Source organism: Malania oleifera, chromosome 3 (assembly GCF_029873635.1).
Source record: "Malania oleifera isolate guangnan ecotype guangnan chromosome 3, ASM2987363v1, whole genome shotgun sequence".
NCBI lineage: Eukaryota > Viridiplantae > Streptophyta > Magnoliopsida > Santalales > Ximeniaceae > Malania > Malania oleifera.
Genome location: NC_080419.1, coordinates 101101885 through 101115644, shown reverse-complemented (window position 1 = coordinate 101115644; position 13760 = coordinate 101101885). Strand labels below are relative to the sequence as shown.

General features: G+C 36.5%; 1 protein-coding gene across 1 annotated transcript in view; it reads left to right on the top strand.

Annotated features, from left to right (window-relative positions):
- LOC131151762 (CHD3-type chromatin-remodeling factor PICKLE-like) overlaps positions 1 to 13760 on the top strand; it is a 131667-nt gene that overhangs the window by 59194 nt on the left and 58713 nt on the right. The window contains exons 17-19 of the mRNA XM_058103165.1: positions 4041 to 4107; positions 4198 to 4320; positions 13573 to 13682. Of these exons, the coding sequence (XP_057959148.1) occupies positions 4041 to 4107; positions 4198 to 4320; positions 13573 to 13682 (300 nt within the window). The remainder of the gene's footprint in view (positions 1 to 4040; positions 4108 to 4197; positions 4321 to 13572; positions 13683 to 13760) is intronic.

Below are 13760 nucleotides of genomic sequence, written 5' to 3'. Positions count from 1 at the left end.
TCGACTTGGTTGCCCTTCATGTTCCCCTGGTCGAGCTGTTGGTCGAGACTCTTGGTATCTCTGGCTCAGTCAGCTTTAGTGTCTCGACCCGATCACCCCTGAGGATCACTTGGTTGAACCTTGCAGCATTTTGTCTTTAGTCTGAACCTTGGAGTCTGCTGCTTGTGATTTGGTCGCCCCTTGTGTTGCTAGTCGCACCACATGGTCGAACAGAATCCTTTCTCCTTTGATGTGTGTTGAGGCTTTAGGAGCTTGACTGAACATCTGATTTGGCTTTGTGTACTCCAATTTCTCCCTTGGCTTCTCGTAATGCCTAACTCCTCAGTTTTAACTTGTATTTTCTGAAACACGTATAAACCTTGCATAACTCCGAACTATGTTAACAAAGGGTTTCATACAAGATAAATGAGGATAAACAAAGGTAAATGGGAGCCTAAAATAGTGCATTTTAGGGACTCATCATTTGTCGTAGAGTGCAAGCTATTGTTTAATTAGAGTAGACAAGGATAAATAAATGGCAAATTCTATGGCACAAGAGTAGTCTAGGGTTTTTGCTCTTCTTGAAACTGGGAATATGTTGCATAAAGGAACCTAAATAAGAGCACAAACTTGATTGTTTGTGGTTGGAAGTGGCTGTGAACAAGAGGGATGCTATTTGGGTTGTTACTTGTTGGAATAAGTTGGTGGTTTGGGTTTGTGAAACCCGTTATCTAAGAACTTTATTGTAGTGAAGAAATGGTTATGATGCTTTCATTTGGAGCTCGAGCCCTTTGGCACAAGGTGATCTGTCATAAATATGGGGTCCATGATGCAAATACAAGTGTTAATGCCACTCATGCTAATCCCTCGAAATCTAGTTATTATATTTGCCATTTCTTTTTCATACTTAGATAAAGTTCCACAATTGCAATGTGGGAAGAGATCATTTTTGGGAGGATCATACCATTGGGGATGCTTCATTCTGTATTGCTTGTTCTCATCTCTTTCACCTTTCAGTTTGTCTTAATGTTCCTTAGTAAAAAATTTGATTTTTGAAGGGAGCATTACGTATTAGAATTTCTTCATTGGAAGGGATTTGAATGAGAGATAGAAGTTGATCTTGTTCAACTTTAATTTAGCATTTGGACTTTGGATACCTTGGGGAGCTCTCATGAAAATCAATATTTAATTATTCAACTTATGATTATTATGATGCTTTGGTATTGTCTAGCTTGAAAGCTAAGACTCCTTCAAAAATCTGGGGTTTTATCTCTTCAGCAATCCTTAATGCGAGTAATACCATTGATCATTGTTGGGAAAGAAGATCATTTGAAGCCTTTGCCTCTAGATGTGTGCTCTTTGTTTCCTTAGTAGTAGGTGATTGCATATTCTTTTGCATTGTTCTCTCTCTTGGTGCGTTTGTAATGTGCTGTGTGGTTTTTGGGAACATTGAGTATGCTGCGCTTCTTGGGAAATTTTCACCAAAAGTTTAAGAACTCTGATTGTTGTAAAGAAAGGGAGATTATATGGAATTTGTGTGAGTCTTGTGGAGGTTTGTGTATTTGATTGGAGCAGAAATCTTGAATTTTGAGCGAGCTGATTATGTTTGTTGATTTGGTTTGGAGTAGGGTTTTCTTTTTTAGCTTTGGCTCGGGGAGTGCGGTTAGCAGTTTATTTTAGTCAATTATTAATTGTTTTGTATTTGATCTAGGAGGATATCTTTTGCCGATATTTGCGTCATGCATGTGACTTTTAGTGAAACCCTTGAGCAACTTTTCCTTCATTGCCTGGAAGCTAGGCAGCTTTTAGCTCCTTTCTTTGGCTGGTGAGGTGCGAGCGACTTCTTGGCAGCGAATGACTATATTGGTGAATTTTTGAGGTTTGGTCAAGAAAAGGAAAATACTAAGGAATTATACCATGGTTGCTACTTCTTGGACTTTGTGGATGCTGGAATCTTCAAAGGTCAAATCCCGCCTTTGTTTTTGCTATATTGTTGGGCCTTACCATTTTTTCTTTTTTTTTTTTCCGATGTTGGGTGGGTGTAAGGTTTTGTTGCTTATAATTTCAGTCGCTAATATGTCAAATTTTAGTATTGTTTTCAGTTATATAGCCTTCTGGCTATCATATTGGACAAACATCACTTTTGGTAGTCTGGTTGTAGATGCAATGAGAAATGAGAATGCGAGATAATGTTTACTGTGTTTGTAATGAATACACTTGTATTTTATTAGCTGATAGATTAAACTTGGAATAACTAAGAAGCATGGGCATGCAAAGCAGGATAAATACCAAATGCGTCTGTTAGCAAGAGATGGAATTGGTGTAATTTGGAGGTTTTATGAGGCTGAGAAAATGGTTGTAGTGTTTTTGGGCAATATTGGCAGGGAAAATTTTTTCATTGTGTTAGATTTATGAAATTATGACTACTCACAAGCATGTATGGTGAATGATATAATGCAATTGTCATTGATGAAGGCCAGCAAAAATGATACGAATATAAATTTGGAAGATGTCTTGGTGATTTTCTTTTCTTCACTTAGTAAAAGAGTGGTTACCCCTCCTCACATTTGGTTGAAGTTGACAACATTATTAAATCCAGGTTGGATAGTTGGGGGGAATATTTGGTGATTACACCTGTGAGCTTCCCTTATAATTGTAAACAGTCAAATGAGATTCAAATATCTTAGCAAAATAGTTATCTCTTTGAAGCAAGATCATGCTGGTGGAATGATTTTACAAAATTCACTGTTTCTAATAAGATAACTTCTTGCCATCTCTTTGATATCCAGGCTTTGAGGTATAAGGCTTGATAGATGTTGTTTGCTCACAGCCTACTAACTTACTTTTTAGGTAAAATGATGATCTAACATGGTATTAGAGCCATGGACCCATGGTTGTTTGGAGATCCTTGGGTTCAGTTTTTGTTAAGTGCATTTATTGTTTGTAAAACATTACCTTACTCCACATTATGAGTGTTTTTATTCTTTCTTTGTTTCTTCACATGCATTGGGCTGCGGACTTGCAGTGTTGGATTGATATACATGGTTGTCCCAGAATCTAACTGCCTAAGCTTTTAAGTGTAGTGGTCATCTAGCTTAAGGCATGAAGACCCATGGACATAGCACTTGTGAGGTCTTTTGCATGCTGCATTTACATAGGTGCTCTTAAAGGTGTACATCAAGATTGGGAGCTTTAGTTGCACAAAACAGTGCCTCACTGATTTTTTCCCTTATGCTTCGAATGCTTATTTTTTCTAAGTGTTTCCTCAGGCATTCAGAAACCGGAATAAAATATATTATAAAAAGCAAAACAGTAACCTGCTACCTTCCTCTCCCCCCCCTAGATGTGTTTCCCCCTTTCCTGCGCAAATTCTTATTTTTGTTTTGGGTACTCAAAAATTGCTATTTTTTAACTTTTTCATCTAGATTTTCCCCTACTCTCTGTTAAATCTGTTCTATATACTTTTCAATGATGTGCACATTACATCACTCAAGCATGTGCCTGAACTTTGCAGCTTTTGCTCTTAGGCCCCAAGATCCATTGGTGCATTAGTATTGCTCAGTGCTTTTAGAAATTCTGATAATTTCTTATTGTTTCTTATCATGGAAATCATGGTAGTGAGAAAAATATCATTAGAAAGGGTTAGCCATGTATGGTCAAAATTCAGGCCACAAGCCGACCGAGTATAGTGTGTGAAGCTCACTGTTAATTTTTTTGTGTTGGGGAGGGAGGGTTTCCTATGCATCATGTGCACTTCTGTCTCTTTTATTCCAGTTGCTGAATAATTTGCAACTCTTGAATCATAATATTGTTATATGAGATGGAGTGAAGGGTTATGTAAAATGGCTTAGCAGTAGAATGTAGATAATGGCATTCTGGTTTTTTCACCTTAATTATTTAAGTATATTGAGACTTCATCCTAGAAGGCCATTCAGCTGTTGTTTATTATGCTTATTTGAATTTTGAGTTTCTAAATTTATGTTATTTCTCAATCTCAACTATTATAATTTGAAAGTTTCCAGCTTTCATTTTTTTACTCATCACACGCTGTTCTTGTCTAGTGATTGGAATCCCCATGCTGATTTACAAGCAATGGCTAGAGCTCATCGACTTGGACAAACTAACAAGGTTAAAGTTCAATTTGCAGATATTGTTAGACATGAACAAGCATACCTTGTTATGATATGTTTGTTCATGTAATTTTTTCACATAATGCAGGTTATGATTTATAGACTCATAACACGAGGATCCATTGAAGAAAGAATGATGCAGATGACGAAGAAAAAAATGGTTTTAGAGCATCTAGTTGTTGGGAAACTGAAGACACAAAACATTAACCAGGTAGAAACCTTCTTTCTGAGGTCCAAGTGATGGCTATTGGAGTTCTTACCATATTGGAAAATATTTTTAATTATCTGACAATTTTTACTGTCTTGCAAAATTGTATTATCAACATTTTTAATTTTTTTACAAACAAAGAATGTGTTAGAGAAGGAGAAGAATAGCACAAAAAGAAGAAAAAAAACACAGGGAATAAGATATACTCCCAGAACACAAGAAAAAGAATAATACAGAATATTCAAAAGGCAATTAATTACAAAATAGCTCTACTGGATCAAAGCATTCCAATCCCACTGTAAATCTGCCATAGGTAAATGCTGAAAGAAACAATTTACTGAAACCCACAATGGTGTGAGAAACACCATTTTACTCCAAAGAAAATTAAGAGAAGTAGCCCTGCTCTTAAAAATTCTGGCATTCCTCTCCATCCAAAGATACATAGCCATAAAATTGAGCATCGCTACAAAGCCTCTCTCTTATGTTCTAATGTTAGCCTAATCTCTATGAATGGCTGCATTGCACTTTTAATTTCATCTTTCTTTTTTTTCTTTTAATTTTTTTTAATTTTTAATTTTTTAATTTTTTAATTTTTCCTTTTTTTAATAATAAAGAAACAATTGCACTCATTTTATAATGATCTAAAACATTTTACTTTTCTGCCCAGGTTGCCCTTTAAGCCCCATTGCATTTGAGTCCCAAACTCCGGTCATAATGAGCTAATATTCTGTGAAGGTATCTTCTTGGGCTTGTACAAAGTGAAGCTCTTAATCATCTAACAAACAAAACACCACCATTACTTCCTTGAAAGCCTATGCAATCAAGAATATTCTTTTAAAATATTAGTCCTTTGAAAATTTTTTGGTTGGAATAGAGGTGACTATTACATAACACAAAAATGACTAGGACAGGGCGAGGGTCTTTTTTCCTATGCACTCGCCCTTCCATCTCACTTCTCTCTCTCATCTGTTGTCATTTTTACTGCTAAGGTGTGTTGGTGGGGGGTTTGCTCTATCTAGATTGAATGGAAATCGTTTGATTTGAGGCTGGATAAGGTAGGGACGGTTGGTGGTTAGTTTATTCTTGAGAAGAATTTGAAGTGCAATCGGTGGCTTCATCTCTTAGGGCTTTCGGATCTTGCTGGTACTTTGGACATGGGAATTCAAAGATTCATGGTGGGTTGTATTGATTAATAGGATGGGGATTCCTGTGACTAGTGCAAATAACTTCATGAAATTATGACATGGATGGAGGGGAAAGAAGAATTCAATGATTGTTTCTAAAGGGCTAAAAAGGGAAAGGTGGTCTCGATTTGTGTATGCATTTGTTGCTTTGGAGAATTCTTGTCAGTCAGGCTCGAATGGAGCAGATAGCAAAAAAGTTGACAGAAATCACTCATGGACCCAGGTTGTTGCTGGAAGTGTAGGCAATGGTGGATGTAATTAGCTTTTAAGAATATACAGGAGATGGTTCGTGCTCATTGTGGGAGAAGGTCGCAAGATGAGGTCATTTAGTTAGCTTCTCAAGATCTACTGACAGCATTAAAGGCTACATTGCTGGAAGAGCAGTGAAAAAAGAGACGACTAGGGTTTCTCATGTGGATGATGGGAAGGCCTATCGGTCAGGGAGGCCCAAAAAGCAGTCATTTGATTTAAAATTGGGTTTGGGTAGTGAGGAAGCTTCATCAGAAGAGCAGACGGGCCACCTAATTAGGAAGCCCAAGATTCTATACAGCTTCATGAACACAAGGGAGCCTGTGTTCAGGGAGCCTCTTTGCCTACGACTTGGGAAGATATGGGGGGTCATCATTCTTCGAACTAGCAACAAATTGAACAGCGCTCATTTCCGAATGGTGTACAGGGTGATCCAATATTATGTCCTTCTAGTAGCATCCTTGATGGCCATGATGAGGGATGCTCGGACAAAAGTAAAATGCAGGAGATGGAAGGAGGAAGGCCTGATAGGTATGCTGTTTCTCCTCAGTTGGAGGAAAATGACATTAGGGAGAGCTTCAGGATTGTAAGGGGGCAGTTTGGTTCTAAGAATATTAATTCTTATGATTTTGACAATCAGGATTTCATTTTTGGTTCAGTGGGGAATCAAGTTGGAAAGGGAGACTATTCAGATAATTTGAGTAGTGGTAAGGTGTATGCTCATTGTAAAGAAATGCAGATGGCTTTTGAAGGGAGGAAACGTATTGAAGATAAGCAAGAACTATCTGGTGAGAAAACGCATAAAATTATAAATAGATATTCCAAAGGGGTATTAAGTATATGGGAAGACCCAATTGATGAGAGGGCAAAATTGAGTTAGGAAAGTAAGAGACGGGGGGATGTTTTGGATGATGACAATATAGGGAGTACTGATTTTGAATGCAGAAAAGGTTTATTGTTGGACCATATTCTGGAACAGTGTGGATATTCCTCTGATTCTTCCACTGATCGTCTCGGGGATTTAACTTTCACACCGCCTCCTCCATTAGAAGGTTTAGAAGGTATTAATATGTTTCAAGAAGAGGCCCCCAAAGATTTTAAAAAGGTTCAAGGATGGAATTCTGCCTACTCCAGTTCAAGACAAAATTTCTGAGAAGGATATTGAAACTCAGAGGCTGTTGGATCAGTTGGTCCTCATGTTATCTTATCAAAGAGGTAATGGAGTCAGGATTGATGGTGGCAAATCTAGGGTGAAGAAGGGTCAGAATGAATTTAGCTAATTTGAAGTGTTCAGTGAACAATGATGGGAAGGGTTTAAAGAGGGGATTTCTTGGCTTATTTTAGTGGTTGTTATTTTCTATTTTTGTTCTGTTCTATTTTTTATTTTATTTTTATTTTTGAGTTTTCTTTTGTTTTTATTGTTTTAAGGATTTGGTATCCTTGCTTTGATTGTACCTTTTCTACCTTAATACATCTTCTTCTATTATTGAAAATAAATTTTTTTTTTTGGTTGGAGAATTGCTTGTTCTCATTATTGTATTCTCTTCTTGTTTCTTTATATATATATATATTATTAAAAACTTTAAGACAGAGATAAGGAAGAGATTCTGTAGTGGTGAAGCCAGCTTGAGGGATGCTCCTGAACTTTTAGTTTTGTAGGAGAGACTTGAACCCTCATATAACCTCAATTCCCTTCCGGTTCTGTGCCTTAGCTGTATCCAATTGGAATGCATGCTACTATTTTTCTGTCTAGTTTCTTATTTTTGTGGATTGATACTCCATCTATTTTCAATCTGTGTGCTGATCAGGCTATTTTCAGCAGATCGATTGATGATTTATTACTTTTTGACAGTTATGGATGATTTGATTCCCAAATGAATTCTTTTGAAGTGTTTATCAAGCAGAAAAATTGAATAAATGCACTTGATTGCTACAATTTGTTTTTTTCAATTTTTTAATGTTTCATTTTTTTCCCCATTGATTTCCTATTTTCAATTTTTCAAGCATCATCGTTTGCCATATCACAGAGTGCTGTTGACTAGAGACTTTGGGAGTGATAGTCGCTTTATTATGCTATGACATTGAGCGGATATTCATTTACTTTGTTTGCTACTCTCGAGTTGTGATGTGGTCATGGATCTTTGAACCTATGTGCGGCAGAACTGTGTGTCATTTAGTTATATTTTTGAACATTGACCATCATTAAAATAATTGGAGAGTCTCAAATTTCCTAGCATTGAATGCTTATATTACCATGGGCTTTAAATTGCTATATTCATGGAGTTAATATGGATGTGTTATCTTGAAATATGCAGTGAGTGTTTTCCTGGTATCTTGTATGCCACAACAAGATCTGTTTGACATAGCCAGGATAAACCTTAATTCTCAATTACAGAGTATATGCCTGTTTTTTTTTTTGGGTAGGAAGTGTGACCGTTGATAGAATTGGAGTATCTTAAAGTAAAGAAGATAAAGAGTACGTGGCCTGTAATTTTTAGAAGGTTATTGTTAAAAGTGAGGGTAGAGTTAGGATTGATGGCCAGTAGGTCCCTGTTTGCTTCCAATTTTTCTGTGTTCATTCAATCATTCTTAGTGAAGGTGAAAAATTGTGGCTTAATCTTAACCAGGGATCTGACTAAATATCAAGGTTGCTGGATCATGAATTCAGATTCCAAAATTGGATCCTGATAGCAAATTAATGGATTTCTTCATGTCTGACATTTTGATATCAATCCACATGATTTATTCGATGTTTGTAACATGCTTCATTAATCTTTTATGAAGCAAGGATGCTTTATAAATGCATTGGTGTGGATTACAATCTAGTGATATTGCTAATATATTGAATATGATGCTGACGTATTGGGAAGCATTTTGATGTGCTTTTAATATTTATATATTTATTCTGAATATGAAATAATATTTTAAACAGTACTTCCCTTTCCCCATGTTGTATCCCCCTCCCCCGCCCCTCCTTTTTTTATTGCAACCTCTAATAATAAAATACCTACTTTAACTTTAGTATAACAGGATGGAAATTGTTTGTAGTTTTTTATCTAGTAGAATAAGATGGCAAATAATTTAAATATTTATGAGTAGGTTAAACTCTTCGTTCGTTGTGTTGTAATTCACACAATCAACAGTAAGTCTGGACTCTGGAGAAAAGTGGGGTTTGGTGAGTTGGTAATCAATGTAGGAAAATAAGAACATGCCTTTAATGACTTGGAAGTTGAGATTTAAGCTGAAGGTAATGCAACTGGTTAACTTTTTATAGGTGCCATGTTTTTCTAACTATATGATTGGATTACACATTCCTCTCAGGCTCGTCAGGCATAATAAATTAGGATGAGTCGGGTGCAAGAGATTATGTTTTTGGTATCTATGCATCCTCCCTACGTAATTTTAGTTTTGTAACTTCTCATTTCCCCCTTTTTAGGAATTACAAGGTGTTATTGCTTACTTTCCTTCTTTTGGTAATAAAAACTAAATTGAAAAAAGATCAATGTGTTGTTTCCTAATTGCGGAAAGAGGCAGACAAGAAGACATAAAACAGAGGAAACCATCAGAGTGAAGACTATCTACAGATTGTGAAAAATTCTTATTTTGATCATTCCCACCAGAGTCCACAGCAACCCACAAGTGCATGCTTTTTCACCAGAATGATGCCTCTTCCTGATTTTTTCACCACCTGCATGAATGTTGATAATTAGATCAATATGTATGTATAAAAGACTCTGTGTTTTTATGCAATCATGGAATTATCAGAGAGTAGTCAAAGTTGGCAGCAATTTGGGGTAAGGTTAGATAAGATGGTTTGGCCTTTGCAATGATGGCATATTGTAAGTTGAAGCCATAGAAACCTGGAACCAGGGGAAGAGTGGAGAATGATGCTGGTTGTTGTAATGGGGTAAGCTTATGGTTCAACTGATGGGGTTAACCAATAGTTTCCACATCCCAAGAATATAGTTGGGAAAATGCTTTGTTGGTTTGATTTGGTTGGGTGTGCCTGTTGCTCCAACGAGGAGCAATATGGATGAGGATGAAGGTTTTGTGTTGAAAAGAAGAAAGCTTGAATTTCAAATGTCTGTATTTTTTGGAGTGAGACGAATCATGTCAAGGCATAGAAGAAATATTGGCATAACCGAAAGTTTTTTGTGCCTGAAATGTGTATGCCTTGGACACATACATGTGTGTCTTACTCTTAGGTGAGTATTATTTGCGTTGTACGCATTTAATGAAAAGGCTCTTTCAGGCATCTTTGCAATTGATCATGGTTAAGTTATACAGTAGCAAATCACCTTTCTATACATACTTTCATAAATTTAGTTGTTTTTATTATAATTATTCGCTAATTTTTTGGACAATTTTCATTTATATTCTATAAGTTTTTAGTATAAAAATCAAAATGCTTATGCATTATTACTCATGGTTTGTGCTCATATCATAGGTTAAAATTCCTTGCATTGTGCTTTCTCCTATAAAATACACCTTTTTTTGGGTTAAAGTTGGTGGAGATTACACAAATCATGAGAAATATGGCTGGTTGAAAGTAGATAGTAGAAGAAAGGTAAATTTTTAAGAATTCTTCTTGTGCGTCTCTTTTGTGGATTAGGAAAATAGTGAAGCGAATAGACCCCTGTTTTTGTAATCTACATACAGTGCTGGAGGAGTTGCTTTTGAAGGAAGATATGTGTTGATAGAAGAAGGTTAGATTTAAATGGGTTAAGTGGAAGATTATTAACAAAAAAAAAAAAAAAAAAAAAAGGAAAAAAAAGGGTTAAGAGGAAGGTTGGAGGAGGAAAAATGTCATTGAAGAATTGGAAACCAGTCATGGAACTATTGTTAGACCCTAATTTGATTGTTGAGGACATTAATGGTTTTTTATAGGAATCTATTTTTGAGGAAGGTTTGTTTTGGCCTATAATCCAGTGGTTGTATTGGTGCCCTATTTTCGATGATGAGATTCTGTGGTTTGAGAGGCCTTTTGATGAGGTTAGGAAAGTGGTGTTTGGCATGAAGTGGGATAAAGCGAGAAATTATATGGGGGACCTCCCCCTCTAAGTGTCCGTGTGTCTGTTTCCTAAATTTTACACATATTGATAATGGGTTCCCCTCTTTACATGGCTAATATTAATGACTGTAGGACCAATTTTGTCATGTCTTACATAAAAAATATAGGCACACATACATATGGAGGGGGAGTTCCCCTCTATAATTTACAGGATAAAGCTCTAGGCTACATAGTTTTAATTTGGAATTATATCAAGGAGTGCTAGGATATGTTAAGACTGATTTTTGAAAGTGTTCTGGGATTTTATACTAATGGAGTGATTGGTAAAAACATGAAGTCAACTTTTATCTTCTTAATGTGTCAATGTTCGTTTTATTTCGATGAATGATTTTAGACCTATTAGCTTGACCATCATTGTAAAGGTTGTTGTTCAGAGGTTGAGCTAGGTTTCGGATGCTACTGTTTCTAGTTTGTAGTTTGCTTTTGCTGGCGGTAGGCAGAGTTTGGTTGTTCTATTGGCCAATGTGGTTTGAGAATGCTGAGAGCCAATAGAGAATGACTTGGTTTTAAGTTGGATTTTGAGAAAGAGTATGATAGGGTGAATTTGAGTATTTTAGATAGTTCTTTGGCTGGGAATGTTTTAATTCAAGGATGAAAGGTTGGATTAGGGGTTTATTTTTCACATCTTTTTCTATGTTTATTAATGAAGGAACAAAAAATTTTGGCTTCTAGGGTGTGTGGCAAGGGAATCCACTGTTCTCCTTTTATTTTGGCAGTGAATGTTTTTTGCGTATGTTTGATAGGGCTAAGGCTTAGTGATGATGACATTGTTTCACATTTGCAAACAACCATCATTTTCTTTCTAATGATTGGTTTTCTCTTTTGTAAGTTTTGAGAGAGCCTGGGTTAAGGATTAATATGGGTAAACGGTTTAGGTGCTAATAATTTGAGTTCAAACATGGCCTCTAGTTTTTCTGTGGGCTGCGGAGTTTTGTGGTAATGTGTTTCGTTAGGGATCCCTTTGTGTGGCATTCTTTAATCTGTTTGTTTTACGATCTAGCCGTTGCAAAGGTATCTAGAACTCCTATATAGTTGGAAGGGTGCTTTATTCCCCGCCATTTGATGGGGATATTATTTTGAGTCAGGCCTCTCTTTCCTTGGACCTCTTTATTTTTGGTCTTTGTTTAAGGTAGCTGTTGGGATAGTTTCTAAGTTGGAGATGATAGTCTTCTTGCTGAGGCATTGGTGAAAGTTGGAATCATTTAGTTGGCAGGTTGATGGTAGGTCCAAAAAAGCAAAAGTTGAGTTGGTCGTTGGTAATTTGGTGCATAAGAACATCACTCTTGTTGGAAGGTGGTTGTGGCATTTTCCCTTGGAAACTAATTCTCTTCGGCATGAAGTGATCAATAGTAAATTTATCTTGTAGGAGAATGGGCAGGATGCTAACATTAGAATTAGAGTAGCTTATGGAAGTCCATGATAATTCATTTTGCAGATGTCATAGTTATTCTTTCCATTAATCTAGGATAGAGTGGGAGATGGTTCTCTGGTTCACTTTTGGGAGGATTTATGATTAGGGGAACACTGTTTTTATTTCCCTGTCCAATTTTTTTTTTGCTTCACCATTCTTCATGATGCACCCATTTCCTCTTTTTTAATTCTTGATGGGGATTGTATTGAAATTTTCATTTTTTCAGGAACCTTAATGATAGGGAGGCCAGTGAACTTTCTTTGCGTCTCCATTTGTTTGACTCTTTCTGGACTTGTTCTATAAAGGACCTTTAAGGTTTGGGCTTTGGATGGTTTTAGGCTATTTTCTTGTAAATCCTTTTATTCTTCACTGCACCCCCTTTCGCCTCGTTAATTGTATATAGAAAGCTTTTGTTTGGTTGGGTTTTTCAATAGAGTTAGTGCCAACAATCTGCTGCACTTTAGGAGACATCATAAATCTTTGATGTGTGTGAGATGTGTTATGCTAGTGATGAGTACCATCTCATTTATTCCTGCATTACACAGTGGTTTGGAGCTTTTGTAATAAGTTACTTGGTTCCTTCGGGGAATGTTGGGTGTGCAGCATGTGTTGAGCTCATTGAAGGCTTTCCACCCTCAACATGCCCCCCTGCCCGAAATTTTTCAGAGGATTTGGGAGGCATAAGGATGCAATCAGGTTGTGTTTTGAACTTTGTGTGGTGTTCTGGGTCATTTGTTCCATTTGGTTTGAGAGGAATGCTCATACTCTTTCATGGTCGTTCTTTGCCTTTGTATTTGCTTTGAAACAGAATTGCTTCTTTGTGGACATATTCATCTGGCTGTTTAGTAGAATCTGCTTCTTAGATTTTCAGCAGGATTGGATGGTTTTGTTTGCTTGACTTTATTATTGTATCCTCAATAATTTTTCTTTTCCTATCATTTAAAGGTTAATTCTGTATAAAATGCATACTTACAATATTGAACAGTAGCCTCCTCCTGCCTCCCGGGGGGGGGGGGGTTGGGGTTTGTATGGATTTCAAAATAAGATGCTGTTATTTAAGCATTGAATCACAAATATTGAGTTCTTCCAAGTCTGCATCAGGACATTTGATTTGGATTTTGATGTTGGTTCGTGGTTTTCTTGCTACAAAATATAGCCGTTCAAATGTTGGACTGTTAAAATTGTTCTACCATGTGTTACATAGCCATATGCCATACAATCATCGTTTGTGACATTATTATATTCTGTGTATGTCTGTCCTTTATTTTTGTGACGATACTTGGTTTCCAATTACTAGTTTTACAATTTACTGTTCTAAAATGTTTTGTTATTGATTTTAGGAAGAGTTAGATGACATCATAAGGTATGGCTCAAAGGAGCTATTTGCTGATGAGAATGATGAAGCTGGAAAAGCCCGCCAGATCCATTATGATGGTGCCGCCATAGATAGGTGAAATTTTGTTTTTATGTTGTACCCCTTTTTGGTTTGCGAAGTTCAAATACCTTTGCTTGAAGATTTTCTTGTTGG